Source organism: Bombina bombina, chromosome 2 (assembly GCF_027579735.1).
Source record: "Bombina bombina isolate aBomBom1 chromosome 2, aBomBom1.pri, whole genome shotgun sequence".
Lineage (NCBI taxonomy): Eukaryota > Metazoa > Chordata > Amphibia > Anura > Bombinatoridae > Bombina > Bombina bombina.
In genome coordinates, this window is record NC_069500.1 from 1,163,889,012 (window position 1) to 1,163,906,286 (window position 17,275).

Consider the following 17,275-nt stretch of genomic DNA (forward strand, 5'->3'; position numbering starts at 1 on the left):
CACAACTCCATAATTCCATCTTGGTAGTTGTTGATCACCTTACCAAAATGGCTCACTTCATACCACTAATTATATTACCAAATCTCTACAAAACCTCTTCAGCTTTCAGCTCTTCTATTGTCAAATTACATGGGTCACCTTCAAGTATCATCACCGATAGAGGATTCCATTTAACCTCTAAATATTGTAAGAAAATTTGTACAATATTAAAAATAGAAAGAAAATTGTCAAGCTCATAACTTCATCAAACATACAGCCAGACCGAACGTAAAAAACAAAGTCTTGAGCAGTATCTCAGGTGCTACTGCTTACATCCTTAAGAATAACTTTGTAACCTATGGCAGAATTTGCCTATAACACTGTTACTGTCACTACAAAGAAAACTCCCTTTTTCTCCAGCTATGGTTTCAACCCTACTTTAGTACAGAACATTTCTGCTTCCTCATACTATCCAGCCATGACAAACGTATTGTAATCCATTCAAGATGGTTTCAAAATTATACAGAAGAATATTAAAATTGCTAAGGATCAACAAAAAATGTAATATGATTGACATAGACCTAACCCCCTTCTTATAAGTTTGGGGACAAAGGCCTAGATTTGGAGTTTTGCGGAGAAAGGGGTGCGTTAGCTGCGCGTGCTTTTTTTTGGCCGCACCTTTTAAATACCGCTGGTATTTAGAGTTCACAGAATGGCTGCGTTTTCAGTGCGTTAGGCTCCAAAAAGGGAGCGTAGAGCATAATTTACCGCCACTGCAACTCTAAATACCAGCGTTGCTTACGGACACGGCCAGCTTCAAAAACGTGCTTGTGCACTATTCCCCCATAGAAAACAATGGGGCCGTTTGAGCTGGAAAAAAACCTAACACCTGCAAAAAAGCAGCGTTCAGCTCCTAACGCCAACGCAGCCCCATTGTTTCCTAAGGGGAAACACTTCCTATGTCTGCACCTAACACCCTAACATGTACCCCGAGTCTAAACACCCCTAGCATTACACTTATTAACCCCTAATTTGCCGCCCCCTGCATATTTTTTTAACCCCTAATCTGCCGCTCCGTACACCGCCGCAACCTATGTTATCCCTATGAACCCCTAACACCGCCGACCCCTATATTATATTTATTAACCCCTAATCTGCCACCCCCAACGTCGCCTCCACCTACCTGCAATTATTAACCCCTAATCTGCCGACCGGACCTCACCGATACTATAATAAATGTATTAACCCCTAATCCGCCTCACTCCCGCCTCAATAACCCTATAAGAAATAGTTTTAACCCCTAATCTGTCCTCCCTATCATCGCAGACACCTAACTTCACTTATTAACCCCTAATCTGCCGACCGGAACTCACTGCTACTATAATAAATGTATTAACCCCTAAAGCTAAGTCTAACACTAACACCCCCCTAAGTTAAATATAATTTAAATCTAACTAAATAAATTAACAGCCAATCGGAATTAAGGTAGGGAAATTCTGATTGGCTGATGGAATCAGCCAATCAGATTCAAGTTCAATCCGATTGGCTGATTGGATCAGCCAATCAGATTGAGCTCACATTCTATTGACTGATCGGAACAGCCAATAGAATGCGAGTTCAATCAGATTGGCTGATTGGATCAGCCAATCAGATTGAACTTGAATCTGCTTGGCTGATTCCATCAGCCAATCAGAATTTTCCTACCTTAATTCCGATTGGCTGATAGAATCCTATCAGCCAATCGGAATTCGAGGGATGCCATCTTGGATGACGTCCCTTAAAGGAACCTTCATTCTTCAGTTGGACGTCGAACGAAGAGAATGGATGCGCGGCGGAGGTCTTCAAGATCAGCCGCTCGTCATCGGATGGAACAACATAGAAGATGCGGCTTGGATGAAGATGTTTGCCGGTCCGGATGTCCTCTTCTGCCCGGATAGGATGAAGATTTCTTCCCGAAGATGGACTTCTTCATTTGCTGCTTGGATCAAGACTTTAGCCGGAGGATGGACGTCACTCTTTAGCCCCCGCTTGGGCTTGGATGAAGACATCGGAGGCTCTTCTGGACCGATCGGTGAACCCGGTGTGGTGAATACAAGGTAGGGAGATCTTCAGGGGCTTAGTGTTAGGTTTATTTAAGGGGGTTTGGGTTAGATTAGGGGTATGTGGGTGGTGGGTTGTAATGTTCGGGGGGGTATTGTATGTGTTTTTTTACAGGCAAAAGAGCTGAATTCTTTGGGGCATGCCCCGCAAATGGCCCTTTTCAGGGCTGGTAAGGTAAAAGAGCTTTGAACTTTTTTAATTTAGAATAGGGTAGGGCATTTTTTTATTTTGGGGGGCTTTGTTATTTTATTAGGGGGCTTAGAGTAGGTGTAATTAGTTTAAAATTGTTGTAATATTTTTCTAATGTTTGTAAATATTTTTTTATTTTTTGTAACTTAGTTATTTTTTATTTTTTGTACTTTAGTTAGTTTATTTAATTGTATTTATTTATAGGTATTGTATTTAATTAATTTATTGATAGTGTAGTGTTAGGTTTAATTGTAGATAATTGTAGGTATTGTATTTAATTAATTTATTGATAGTGTAGTGTTAGGTTTAATTGTAGGTATTGTATTTAATTAATTTATTGATAGTGTAGTGTTAGGTTTAATTGTAACTTAGGTTAGGATTTATTTTACAGGTAATTTTGTAATTATTTTAACTAGGTAACTATTAAATAGTAAATAACTATTTAATACCTATTGTACATGGTTAAAATAAATACAAATAAATATTAATCCTAAAATAGCTACAATATAATTATAATTTATATTGTAGCTATATTAGGGTTTATTTTACAGGTAAGTATTTAGCTTTAAATAGGAATAATTTATTTAATAAGAGTTAATTTATTTTGTTAGATTTAAATTATATTTAAGTTAGGGGGGTGTTAGTGTTAGGGTTAGACTTAGCTTTAGGGGTTAATACATTTATTATAGTAGCGGTGTGGTCCGGTCGGCAGATTAGGGGTTAATAATTGTAGGTAGGTGGAGGCGACGTTGGGGGCTGCAGATTAGGGGTTAATAAATATAATATAGGGGTCGGCTGTGTTAGGGGCAGCAGATTAGGGGTACATAGGTATAATGTAGGTTGCGGCGGTGTACGGAGCGGCAGATTAGGGGTTAAAAAAAATATGCAGGTGTCAGCGATACCGGGGGCGGCAGATTAGGGGTTAATAAATATAATAAGGGGTCGGCTGTGTTAGGGGCAGCAGATTAGAGGTACATAGGGATAACGTAGGTGGCGGCGGTGTGCGGTCGGCATATTAGGGGTTAAAAAATTGTAATAAAGTGGCGGCAATGTGGGGGGGCCTCGGTTTAGGGGTACATAGGTAGTTTATGGGTGTTAGTGTACTTTAGAGCACAGTAGTTAAGAGCTTTATAAACCGGCGTTAGCCCAGAAAGCTCTTAACTCCTGACTTTTTTCTGCGGCTGGAGTTTTGTCGTTAGATTTCTAACGCTCACTTCAGCCACGACTCTAAATACCGGCGTTAGAAAGATCCCATTGAAAAGATAGGATACGCAATTGACGTAAGGGGATCTGCGGTATGGAAAAGTCACGGCTGCAAAGTGAGCATTAGACCCTTTCCTGACTGACTCTAAATACCAGCGGTAGCCCAAAACCAGCGTTAGGAGCCTCTAACGCTGGTTTTGATGGCTAACGCCAAACTCTAAATCTAGCCGTTAGTTTGGCTCTCCACCAAAAACCTCCACTCAAACATACCCACAAAGAAGTTCGGTAACGACTTCATCTGACCTTTTCCTGTTGTTCAGATTTTAAATCCTAACGCAGTAAAACTGAATCTACCACAAATGTATAGAATACACCCATTGTTTCATATATCACTTCTAAAAACCAAATTGTAATAACAAGTTCCTTGACAGGCATATTATACCACCACCTCCTATTCAAATTGATGGACATGAGGAGTTCATAGTTAAGCAGATACTTGCGTGAGCCTGAAATCCAGGGGCCCCATTAAGCTGCTTTCACAGCTTGATAAATGTGGCCCACTGGATTAAATACATTTTTAAGGTTAGAACTTTTAAACTAAGATTGAAGTGAGTATCTGAACATGTATTATAGCACTATTTAAATAGAAGCAGTATGTAATATTAATACAGCAATTAAGAAGTTGTCAACATCAACCAGTTGGTAATAAATACCTAGGTATTATTTGAACATAAACATGCAAAGGAACAAGTAACAAATTGATTCTTAGGTATTAGTTGTCACATAACCATCTAATCGTAACCTTTAAACTGATATTACTTAACCTTTTTTTCAAGTAAAACTGCTGCTCCTATGTATTATAGGGAAATGTTCAGTATAATTTCCTATTGATCAGCTAATTAACCTTCACTGAAAAGTTATCAACATAAATATTAAGTAAAAACATTTTGAAATCCATATGTTGGGCAGTTTTGATTGATTGATTTAGTTTGATAAAAAGGACCATTAAATACAGTAAAATTGCAACAAAAGCATAATAAAAAGGCAATGCAAAAACACTTAGGGGCCCGATTTATGAAAGTGCGAACAGACATGATCTGCTGCAGCGATCATGTCTGCCGCACATCAATAAATGCCGACAACATACACTGGTGAACTGCTTGTGCAATGCCGCACCCTGCAGATTCGTGGCCAATCGGCTGCTAGCAGGGGGTGTCAATCAACCAGATCATATGCAATCGGTCTTAAGACTGCTGCTTCTTAACTCCTGTTTCCGGTGAGCCTGAGGGCTTGCACAGAAACAGCTACATCAAGCTCCATTTGGAGCTTGATGAATCGGCCCCCTAGTTTGACTTTGAAATGAGAAGTAGATTTTTTTCCTTAACAATTTCAGTCAGTTCAATTTTCTTTCCCCCAGCATCATGTGACAGTCATCAGAAAATCACAAAATGCATATACTGTGAATGTTTCACATGCTAAGTAAGAGCTGGTGCCTCAGAAAGTCTGCAATTTTTATAATGGAAGTAAATACGAAAGTTGTTTACGACTGTGTGCTTTATTTGAATCATGAAAGTTATGTTATGTATTCGACCAGCTAGTGGGTGGAGTTAATAGATTATAGGGGCATAGTAATAGGTTCTATACTTGGGGTTGGGGCAGGAGGATGGGTGTTGAGTCTGCTAAACAGGGCCGCCACTAGAAATTTTGGGGCCCCTGACTCAACCATTGATCAGGGCCCCCCTCCTTTGACATGTGCAATTTTTGACCAAGTGACTAAAACGTATATGCACTTTATTCTTAATTGTCTATTTAAACTTGGAAATGTTGTAAAGGTAGTAGCATACACACACACAGGAACACTCATACACTGAAACACACAAACACACTCACACATAAGGATTCACATATAGACACTCTTCAGACACGCAAAGAAACCCAAACAGACACAGACACCTAAACACTCAGCACTTGTTTACATTGACCTGACAAGTAATGAGGTAAACTACAGTTTTGTAAAAAAAAAAAAAAAGGAGATTTAGAAATCAAAATATGGAGTTCTGATTATCTTTTTGTAAAGGAAGATGACAACTAAATTATGACAACAGCATGCAGTGGCTGAAAGGAAGGGCCCTGAACTGCCTCAATAATAATTTAAAGGTTAAATGGTGGATTGGTTACTTCTGGAAAGGTCTTGTTAGTCTCAAAGTCTGTAGAAAGATGTGAATAATTAGTAGTAAGGTCAAAATGTCCTAAAAAGGAACAGACAATGGACACACACACACACACACACAAACTCAAACTTGCACATACACCCAATGAAACACCAACAGAGACAGCCTCAGAAAACACACAAAGACATACACACACACAGAGACACCCACAGAAAACACACAAAGACATATACCCACAGAGAGACAACCACATAAAAAACACAGAAAGACATACATACATACACTCTCACTGAGACATCCACAGAAAACACACAAAGACATCCACACACCCTCACAGAGACACCCACAGAAAACACACACCCTCACAGAGACACCCACAGAAAACACAGACATACATACACACACACACCCTCACAGAGACATCCACAGAAAACATAGACATACACACCCACCCTCACAGAGGCATCCAGAGAAAATACACAAAGACAAACATACACACACCCTCACAGAGACACCCACAGAAAAAGCTCAAAGACATATGCACACACCCACACAGACATCCACAGAAAATGCACAAAGACATACACACCCACCACACCCACCCTCATAGAGAGACCCACAGATAAAAAATACATACACACTCATAGAGACACAAACCAAAGCACAAAGACATAAACACAGACACCCACAGAAACACTCACAGGAGGAAACATTTATGCACCTTGCATCCCCTAAATCAACAGTGTGTGACATGCATGATAAATATTTTTTTTAGAAATTAAGAGATCACTTTTTAAAGAATCATATTTGTAAATGTGCAAACAAAAATAATTCTGTGAATGCAAAATTGTACATTAATGAGCTGGGTAGATGGCTAGATGAATAAAAGTACCTTTAAAAGGTTGACATATGTTTGTTTGTTTGTTTGTTTGTTTGTTTTTTCCCCATTTTTCCCAACCAAGAGCACCACTTCAAATATAGTGTACAAATTTTCCCAGCTGTCAGCTGTATTTATGGATTTTGAAAATGCTGTACTCTATATGGTCTTGGTGGGACCATAAGTTGTGGTACTCATACCATTAGATCTGGTTAAATGCAGGATTTAGGCTTGTTGGTATGCATTTCAAAATTAAGTCAGCTGTAGTATAAACTGAACAGTTTTAAGTTAACCTGTCTCATTTTAAACACTGAGCAATCTTAGTCTGAGAGTATAAAATTTTATGCAGATGTAAAAATCTTAGATAAAATGCCTCCTTGCATCTGGAAAGTCTGGATAGATATATATAAAATGCATATCTGCCATCTACCATTTGTGTATTGAGGAGGAAATATTTCTGCATGGTTTTAAATATAGAATTTCTACAGCATTGTCAAATAATCATAAATACACTGCTGCTAAAAAAAAAGTTATTTTTTATTTTTTGTACTTTAGTTAGTTTATTTAATTGTATTTATTTATAGGTATTGTATTTAATTAAGTTATTGATAGTGTATTTATTGATAAATACACTGCTGCTAAAAAAAAAATGTTTTTATGGACCCCTAGCCCCACCAAACAACTACTACCACACTGAAGTTACCATCCAAAATTGCACAAAGAAATAAAAAACATTTGCTAAGTAAGTCTTACCTCCTCTGCAAATGAAAGTGATCTGCCCTCTGACTCAGGCACACACTGTACAAAGTGCCAAGTCTGTCTCACACTGTACATAGTGGTTTAGTGCACACTAAGAAATCCTCTCAAATGCTAATACTTTACTCCTTGTAATAACATTTCCCATGCTCAATTAGCACTCTGCTGTAGTACCACACTGGTGGCTGCCCAAATTTAAAAAAAAAAAAAAAATTTTTTTTTTTTAGTTCTTGCCTCATGGGGCCCCTGACAGGAGTCACCCCTGTCACCCTCTGATGGCGGCCCTGCTGCTAAGTATCTGTAGGTTAGGATGAGGGGTTGACAGGTTTAACATTGTTGGGTATAATACAAGTATTTAATTTAAACCCAATGTATCTCTATAGATCAGATGATCACACAGGTATGATGGAACACCACTAGTACTGATGATACATGAACTTTGTGCAGAGGATTTATTCATGAAGGTTGTTTTTCTATTTTATTTTACTTTCTCCATGGACAATAGATGTTTTCATAATCTTCTGAAGAGTCAGATCTTTATTTCTGACATGTGTAGTAATAGTGTTTGCAGAATACTGGCTTAGCTTGATTTAAATATTCACTTAGCACATCAGGAGAATTTGGCTGTAGGCTAAAGTAACTTGTGACTGTTCACTAGGGCTGAGTTTATCACAAGACTAGTAATATGTGCTGCTGCACACATTGTATGTCACAAACTAATACTGTTTTTTGCTGTTCAACTAAATTATCACCCTTTGTGTATAAGGCAATGTCACTGTAGCACTTCTACTAATTACAACAATCTCTTATGAAGCAAATTAATGCAGAAAAATAATAACTACAAAGATTATCTTTGCTAAATCATGTTAATAATACATTATTCCTAATAATAGAACATAATTACATATAACTTTATTTTTTTTTTGTTCTATAGAAGAATACATAGGATGCATAGGATACTCTGCTAGAGAATTTTATATATTTATTTTAAATAGCCCTTCATTGTCGCACCCCAGATAAACTTACCCAGAGAAATGTAATTGCACAGTTAAATGTCTCAGGGTACCTAATATTATCTATTTGTACATTTTTCGGTTATGGTAAAGCAATAAGGTGGGCTTTGTCGAAAAAATGATCTGGTATCTGAATTTGTATCCTTGTATAGTTATTTATTTATGTATAAGCTCTTCATAGCAACTCCCATCTTCTAGTTTGTTTGTTTCGTTGAGTCTGTTTTATGTGTCTGCATTTTTTAATTTGAGAGTCATCGTGTAGACCTAGCTACAGAATTTAGCAGTGCATTACAAATACATGATAAGAGTAATGATTTGCTATACATTTCTTACAGGTGTCATGCATTTTACTACATAATTAGGTTTCTCTCTAGGGATTATGCAATATAGAAATGCAGTCAAGTCTCAACAAACTTCTTGCTGCATAAGTACACATGAAATAAATGCACTTTATAGGCCTACAGCATAAAGCTGCTGTACTGACCTTGGTTAGTAAGAATGCCCCAGCTTGCTCTTCGCTTAGCTGGATAGTTTTCTACACTCTCTAAGCTTCGTTTCTTCTTGCGACTATCCTGTACTGCTGATTTTACAGACATGCTCTTCCTTATACAGATTTCCCTTCATTCGATACACAAGGGCAAATCTCCATGCATTTTATCCCTTCCTTTCCATGTAGAGAATGATTATACTGAGTAGAGTGTCAGTAATACAGTGAAATCTATTCAATAACACTTAGTATGCTGAACTAGTGGGCTCTTATTGGGGGAGGGGATGGACTGCACTAGCATTTTCTATTTTTAAAACAGGAAAAGAATCAGCTTAGTTACGGCTTTTTTTTTTTTTTTTTTTTTACTTCTAGTATTCAGCAGATCTGTAAACAAAGCAATAACCACTGCCAAGTCTCTCTATAGAGATACATATTGGAATTAATTTTTAATCAGCAGATTGTAAACATGTTACTGTTAGCAGATTAGATTTTGATTCATTTGAAATGTTATTGTAAGTGTAATGCAGCTGCTGAATGCAGTCTCTATATTTGAGACAAAAAATAAATAAAAGTAAAATATATTTCATGTCAGTAAATAAAAACTGGGTCAGAGCTTCTCACCATAAATGCAATTGCTGCTTAGCTATTTTTATCTTGGATGTGGTTCCTAAAAATAAGCTATATTGTATAAATGTTGGCCTTCTACGCAGTGGAAGAAATGGCCACTTTATGGATATGCTTTATTTATCGTCTGCAAAATAAATCTATACACAATGGAGTAGATTATAAGTGGATTAAAATTGTTATGTTGTAATACCTGATGGAGCGAGACTAAGCACAAGTTGTTAAAATATTTAGGGCCTGATTACGAGTGGAGCGCAAACGTTTGTGCCCAAGCTATATTGGGTTTTTGCGATTGTTTTCCGCGCAGGTTAAATTGCGCTGGTATTATAAGTTTAAAGTAAACACGATCGCTCGAGTGCATTTAAAAAAATAAAAAAATATACCCTTACAAAAAACAAAAAAACAATTACTAAAAAAAAAAAAATATATTTCTATAATACCCCTTAAAAAAACTACCCCAAAATAAAAAAGCCCTATTTCTTTTACAAGATATGCCGAGTCCACGGGTTTCATCCTTACTTGTGGGATATTATCCTCCTGCTAACAGGAAGTGGCAAAGAGCACCACAGCAGAGCTGTTATATAGCTCCTCCCTTAACTCCTCCCCCCCGTCATTCTCTTTGCCTATGCTAGTAATAGGAAGGGTAAAGTGTTAGTGGTGATAAAATGATAGTTTTATTTTCTTCAATCAAGAAGTTTTTTATTTTTAATGGTACCAGTGAGTACTATTTAGTTCAGGGAGGATATGGAAGAAGAATTCCCCCTGAATTTGATGATCTTAGCAGTAGTTACTAAGGTCCATTATGGTTCCCACAGATCTGAAGGTAATATGGGAAAGATCTTCAGTGTGGAGGACTGTCTCATGCAGCAAGCAGCATTTGAGGTATGTTTCAGCCTTTTATTTTCTGAGGAAACTTTGTATGTCAGAATTGGCTGTATTAGTTCCTTATAATGGGAACAAGGTAAGCAGTAGTCCTGTAAGAGTAAAGGGAGTTACTGTCTTACTGGGTGTTTTCAACAGACATTTTTGCAGCATTTTATATACGCATCATTTTATTGACACTGGGATTTTGTTTCACATATAACCTTTGATAAGGGCTCATGAAAGAGACTTTATTTGGTAAATATATAGTTTGGGGACCACATGGCTGTTATTAACCGCTTCTCATGCAGTAGTTGAGTTTTTTAGTGCGACGTTCATTGTGGGTGGGGCCTATTTTCGAGCCTCAGTTGCGCAGTTTACTTTGAAGGAGACAGCAGACATTAGCTCTGGTTGGTCCCTTTGTGTTCTACTATCCGGATTGGTGTCGATTCGTTTGGCAGGTTTCTGAGGGCAGGTAGTCACCACAGCAGAGCTGTGGCAAGGTGCAGGGGTCATTTTTCAGCAATTTATAATATTTTTGCTTGAATGTTCCTGTAAAGAGTAAATTACTTCTTGCATATAGTATGCAATAATTTTTGGAAACTCTGCTTATTTATTCTTACTTTTGAACGATTATAGACATTTTTAAGTGTGTTTGAGAAAAAAATGTGCGCTTTTATTTCTTTAAGGCGCAGTAACCGTTTTTTATAAATTTATTTTTTTGCAATAAATAAAGCGTTTTCAACTGTTGTAGTTATTACTACTTTGTTTAACATGTCTCACATTGAGGAAACTCATTGCTCTATGTGTTTGGAAGCCATTGTGGAACCCCCACTTACATTGTGTACTACTTGTACTGATAGAGCCTTATACTGTAAAGATCATATTTTAGGAAATGATAGTATGTCTAAGGATGATTCTCAGTCTATAGAGAATCAGGATATGCCATCCAATTCTCCCCAAGTGTCACAACATTTAACACCCACACAAGTGACGCCTAGTACTTCTAATGCGTCTAGTTCTTTTACTCTGCAAGATATGGCTGCAGTTATGTCCACTACTCTCACTGAGGTATTATCTAAACTGCCAGTTTTGCAAGGTAAACGCAGTAGGCCAGGTATTAATGTAAATACTGAACCCTCTGATGCTTTAGTAGCCATTTCCGATGTACCCTCACAATGCTCTGAATTGGGGGTCAGGGAATTATTGTCTGAGGGAGAACTTTCAGATTCAGGGAATGTATTACCTCAGACAGATACGGACTTAACGTCCTTTAAATTTAAACTTGAACACCTTCGCCTGTTGCTCAGGGAGGTCCTAGCGACTCTGGATGATTGTGAACCTATTACAATTACCCCAGAAAAATTATGTAAGATGGATAAATATCTAGAAGTATCTACTTACACTGATGTTTTTTCGGTTCCTAAAAGAATTTCGGAAATTGTTAAAAAGGAATGGGATAGACCAGGCATACCGTTCTCTCCCCCTCCTAATTTTAAGAAAATGTTCCCTATATCAGACACCATCAAGGACTCTTGGAAAACGGTCCCTAAGGTGGAGGGAGCAATATCTACTCTAGCTAAGCGTACAACTATACCTATTGAGGACAGTTGTGCTTTCAAAGACCCTATGGATAAAAAGTTAGAGGGTCTTCTAAAGAAATTATTTATTCACCAGGGTTTCTTGTTACAACCTATTGCCTGTATTGTTCCAGTAACTACTGCGGCGGCTTTCTGGTTTGACGCCCTTGAGGAGTCTCTGAAAGTAGAGACACCCTTAGAGGACATTTTGGACAGAATTAAAGCTCTCAAGCTAGCTAATTCTTTTATCACAGATACTGCTTTTCAGATTGCTAAATTAGCAGCAAAAAATGCAGGCTTTGCCATTTTGGCACGCAGAGCACTATGGTTAAAATCATGGTCTGCTGATGTATCATCAAAATCTAAGCTTTTAACTATTCCTTTCAAGGGTAAAACCCTATTTGGCCCTGAATTGAAAGAAATAATTTCAGACATTACTGGAGGTAAAGACCCCGCCCTACCTCAAGACAAACCCCTTAAAATGAGGGGTAAACAAAATAATTTTCGTTCCTTTCGAAATTTCAGAGGAGTACCCTATGCTTTCCCTTCCTCTACTAAACAGGAAGGAAATTTTGCTCAGTCCAAGTCTGTCTGGAGATCTAACCAGACCTGGAATAAGGGTAAACAAGCCAAGAAGCCCGCTGCAGCTACCAAGACAGCATGAAGGGGCAGCCCCCGATCTGGGACCGGATTTAGTAGGGGGCAGACTTTCTCTCTTTGCTCAGGCCTGGGCAAGAGATGTGCAGGACCCCTGGGCATTAGAAATTGTGACCCAGGGGTATCAACTGGAATTCAAGGATTTTCTCCCAAGGGGGAGATTCCACCTTTCACGTTTGTCTGTAGACCAGACAAAAAGAGATGCGTTCTTACGCTGTGTAAAATACCTCTATACCATGGGGGTTATTTGTCCAGTTCCAAAACGGGAACAGGGACAGGGGTTTTACTCAAACCTTTTCGTGGTTCCCAAAAAAGAGGGAACTTTCAGGCTTATTTTAGATCTAAAATGTCTAAACAAATTTCTCAGAGTCATATCGTTCAAGATGGAGACTATACGAACAATCTTACCAATGATCCAGGAGGGTCAATTCATGACCACCGTGGACCTAAAGGAGGCGTACCTTCACATTCCTATCCACAAGGATCATCATCAGTTTCTAAGGTTTGCCTTTCTGGACAAACATTATCAGTTTGTGGCCCTTCCTTTCGGGTTGGCCACAGCTCCCAGAATTTTCACAAAGGTGTTAGGGTCCCTTCTGGCGGTCCTCAGGCCGTGGGGCATAGCAGTGATGCCCTATCTGGATGATATCTTGATTCAGGCGTCAACTTATCATCTATCCAAATCTCACACGGACATAGAGCTGTCTTTTCTGAGAACTCACGGTTGGAAAGTGAATGTAGAAAAAAGTTAACTTGTTCCACAAACAAGAGTTCCATTCTTGGGAACTTTGATAGACTCGGTAGACATGAAAATTTTTCTGACGGAGGTCAGAAAATCAAAAATTCTAATCACTTGCCGAGCTCTTCAGTCCATTCCTCAGCCATCAGTAGCTCAGTGTATGGAGGTCATTGGATTAATGGTAGCAGCAATGGACATTGTTCCGTTTGCTCGCTTTCATCTCAGACCACTGCAGCTGTGCATGCTCAGACAGTGGAATGGGGATCATGCAAATTTATCTCCTCAGATAAATCTGGATCAAGAGACCAGAGAGTCTCTTCTTTGGTGGTTGTCACAGAATCATCTGTCCCAGGGAATGTGCTTCCGCAGGACATCGTGGGTTATAGTGACAACGGACGCCAGCCTCTTGGGCTGGGGTGTGGTCTGGAATTCCCTGAAGGCTCAGGGGACTTGGACTCCCATGGAATCTCAATTACCAATCAATATTCTGGAACTGAGAGCAATATTCAATGCGCTTCAGGCGTGGCCTCAGTTGGCTTCGGCCAAATTCATAAGTTTCCAGTCGGACAACATCACGACTGTAGCATATATCAATCATCAGGGGGGAACAAGAAGTTCTCTAGCAATGAGAGAGGTATCAAAGATAATCAGATGGGCGGAGAACCACTCTTGCCATCTATCAGCAATCTATATCCCAGGTGTAGAGAACTGGGAAGCAGATTTTTGTAAGTCGTCAGACTTTTCATCCGGGGGAGTGGGAACTTCATCCGGAGGTGTTTGCATCATTGATTCAACAATGGGGCATGCCGGAATTAGATCTGATGGCATCTCGACAGAATGCCAAACTTCCACATTACGGATCCAGGTCAAGGGATCCCCAGGCCGTACTAATAGATGCTCTAGCTGTACCTTGGTCGTTCAACCTGGCATATGCGTTTCCACCATTCCCTCTCCTGCCCTGTGTGATTGCAAGAATCAAACAGGAGAGAGCTTCAGTAATTCTAATAGCGCCTGCGTGGCCACGCAGGACTTGGTATGCGACTCTAGTGGACATGTCGTCCCTGCCACCGTGGAAACTGCCATTGAGACAGGATCTTCTCATTCAAGGTCCGTTCCAACATCCAAATCTAAATTCTCTGCAGCTGACTGCCTGGAGATTGAACGCTTGATTTTATCTAAGCGGGGTTTCTCTGAGTCGGTTATTGATACTTTGGTTCAGGCTCGCAAGCCTGTCACAAGAAAGATTTACCATAAGATATGGCGTAAATATCTTTATTGGTGCGAATCCAAGGGCTACTCATGGAGTAAGATTAGGATTCCTAGGATTTTGTCCTTTCTCCAAGAAGGATTGGAGAAGGGTTTATCAGCTAGTTCTTTAAAGGGACAAATTTCTGCTTTGTCAATTTTACTACACAAGCGTCTGGCGGATGTTCCAGAAATGCAGTCTTTTTGTCAGGCTTTGATCAGAATCAAGCCGGTGTTTCAGCCTATGGCTCCGCCGTGGAGTTTGAATTTAGTTCTCAATGTTCTTCAAGGGGTTCCGTTTTAACCCATGCATTCCATAGATATTAAGCTGTTATCTTGGAAAGTTTTGTTTTTAGTTGCTATCTCTTCTGCTAGAAGAGTTTCTGAGCTTTCTGCGTTACAATGTGATTCACCATATCTTATATTCCATTCTGATAAGGTGGTTTTGCGTACTAAACCTGGATTTCTTCCTAAGGTTGTTTCAAATAAGACTATTAATCAGGAAATTATTGTTCCTTCCTTGTGTCCTAATCCTTCTTCTAAGAAGGAACGTCTGTTGCATAACTTGGACGTGGTTCGTGCCTTGAAGTTTTACTTACAAGCGACCAAGGATTTCCGTCAAACATCTTCTCTATTCATTGTTTATTCTGGAAAGTGTAGGGGTCAAAAAGCTACGGCTACCTCTCTCTCTTTTTGGCTGAAAAGCATCATCCGCCTGGCATATGATACTGCTGGACAGCAGCCTCCTAAAAAAATTACGGCTTTTTCTGCTAGAGCTGTGGCTTCCACATGGGCTTTCAAAAACAATGCTTCTGTTGAACAGATTTGTAAGGCTGCGACTTAGTCCTCCCTTCATACTTTTTCCAAATTTTACAAATTTGATACTTTTGCTTCTTCTGAGGCTATTTTTGGGAGAAAGGTTCTTCAAGCAGTGGTGCCTTCCATTTAGGTTCCTGTCTTGTCCCTCCCTTTCATCCGTGTCCTAAAGCTTTGGTATTGGTATCCCAAAAGTAAGGATGAAACCCGTTGACTCGGCATATCTTGTAAAAGAAAAGGAAATTTATGCTTACCTGATAAATTGATTTCTTTTATGATATGCCGTATCCATGGCCCGCCCTGTCATTTTAAGACAGGATTTATTTTATTTTTCAAAACTTCAGTCACCTCTGCACCTTTTAGCTTTTCCTTTCTCTTTCTATACCTTCGGTCGAATGACTGGGGGGAGGAGTTAAGGGAAGAGCTATATAACAGCTCTGCTGTGGTGCTCTTTGCCACTTCCTGTTAGCAGGAGGATAATATCCCACAAGTAAGGATGAAACGCGTGGACTCGGCATATCGTAAAAGAAATCAATTTATCAGGTAAGCATAAATTTCCTTTTTAAAAATAAACTACCGATAGCCCTTAAAGGGACACTAAACCCAATTTTTTTTCATGATTCATATAGAGCATGCAATTTTAAGCAACTTTCTAATTTACTCATATTATCACTTTTTCTTCATTCTCTTGCTATCTTTATTTAAAAAGCAGGAATGTAAAGCTTAGGAGCCGGCCCATTTTAGGTTCAGCACCCTGGATAGCGCTTGCTTATTGGTGGCTATATTAAGCCACCAATATGCAAGCATAACCCAGGTTCTGAACCAAAAATTGACCCGCTCTTAAGCTCTACATTCCTGCTTTTTAAATAAAGATAGCAAGAGAACGAATAAAAATTGATAATAGGAGTAAATTAGAAAGTTTCTTAAAATTGCATGCTCTATCTAAGTTTAGTGTCCCTTTAAAAGGGCCTTTTGTAGGGTATTGTCCTAAAGCAAACAGCTATTTTGCTTAAAAAAGCCAATAGGATGAAAGCTTTTTCCTTTCATCCTATTGGCTGAATTGAATTTGAAGATTCAAATTAGCTAATAAGAATGCAGGGGTACCCCTATATAAAAGGGACAATCAATCTTCAGTGTGCTGCTGGAGACTGAATGAAGAGGACCTTTGTGTCGCTGGTATGAAGAGGAAGACCGAAGTCGTCGCCACCGCCATCGCCGCTTACCTCGCCGCTGACACCGGGATGAAGATAGAAGATGGACCGCCACCACCGATGGAAGAAGATACTCATCATCCTCGGTGAGTACCAATTTTGAGGTTAGACTTTTCGGAGCAATGGGTAATTTAGGACTTTTTAAGGTAGTTTATTTTTTATTTTGGGGGGATGGGGGGTTGTAATGTTAGGGGGCTGTTGTATTTTTTAAGCAAAAGAGCTGTTTTCTTTAGGGCAATGCCCTACAAAAGGATCTTTTAAGGGCTATTGGTAGTTCATTTTTAAAATATGGCTTTTTTTAGTTTAGTTGTTTTTTTGTTGTTGTTTTTTTAATGGGTATTAAAATAGGAATATTTTTTTATTTTTGGTAATTTCATTTGTTATGTTTTGTAAGGGTAGATATTTTGTAATGGAAGGGTTTTTTATTTTTTGTAATGTAGTTTTTTTTTAGGGTAAGCTTAGGTTTTAATTGAATTTTACAGGTAAGTTTTTATTTATTTTAAGGTAGTTAGAATATTTTTTAGTTAATTTATAGGTATTTTAATTGGGGTTAAGTGGGTGGTGTTAGGTTAGGGGGTTTAGATGTTAATTACTTTGCATTGTGGGGGGGTGGCGGATTAGGGGTTAATAGTTTATTTAGTTAGTTTGCGGTGTGGGGGGATGGGGGATTAGGGGTTAATAGTTTAGTTAGTTTGTGTTGTGGGAAGATGACAGATTATTATTATTATTATCGGTTATTGTAGAGCGCCAACAGATTCCGCAGCGCT

At 38.8% G+C, this 17,275-nt stretch overlaps 1 protein-coding gene across 3 annotated transcripts in view; it reads right to left on the bottom strand.

Moving 5' to 3' along the window:
• ASB5 (ankyrin repeat and SOCS box containing 5) overlaps window positions 1–17,275 on the bottom strand; it is a 277,627-nt gene that overhangs the window by 133,218 nt on the left and 127,134 nt on the right. The window contains exon 1 of one of the 3 annotated variants that reach the window (XM_053703850.1): window positions 8,773–9,027. The exons of the other annotated variants lie outside the window; for them this stretch is intronic. Within the exon in view, the coding sequence (XP_053559825.1) occupies window positions 8,773–8,884 (112 nt within the window). The 5' untranslated portion in view covers window positions 8,885–9,027. Of the gene's footprint in view, window positions 1–8,772; window positions 9,028–17,275 lie in introns of those variants that run through there. 3 annotated transcript variants of the gene reach the window in all.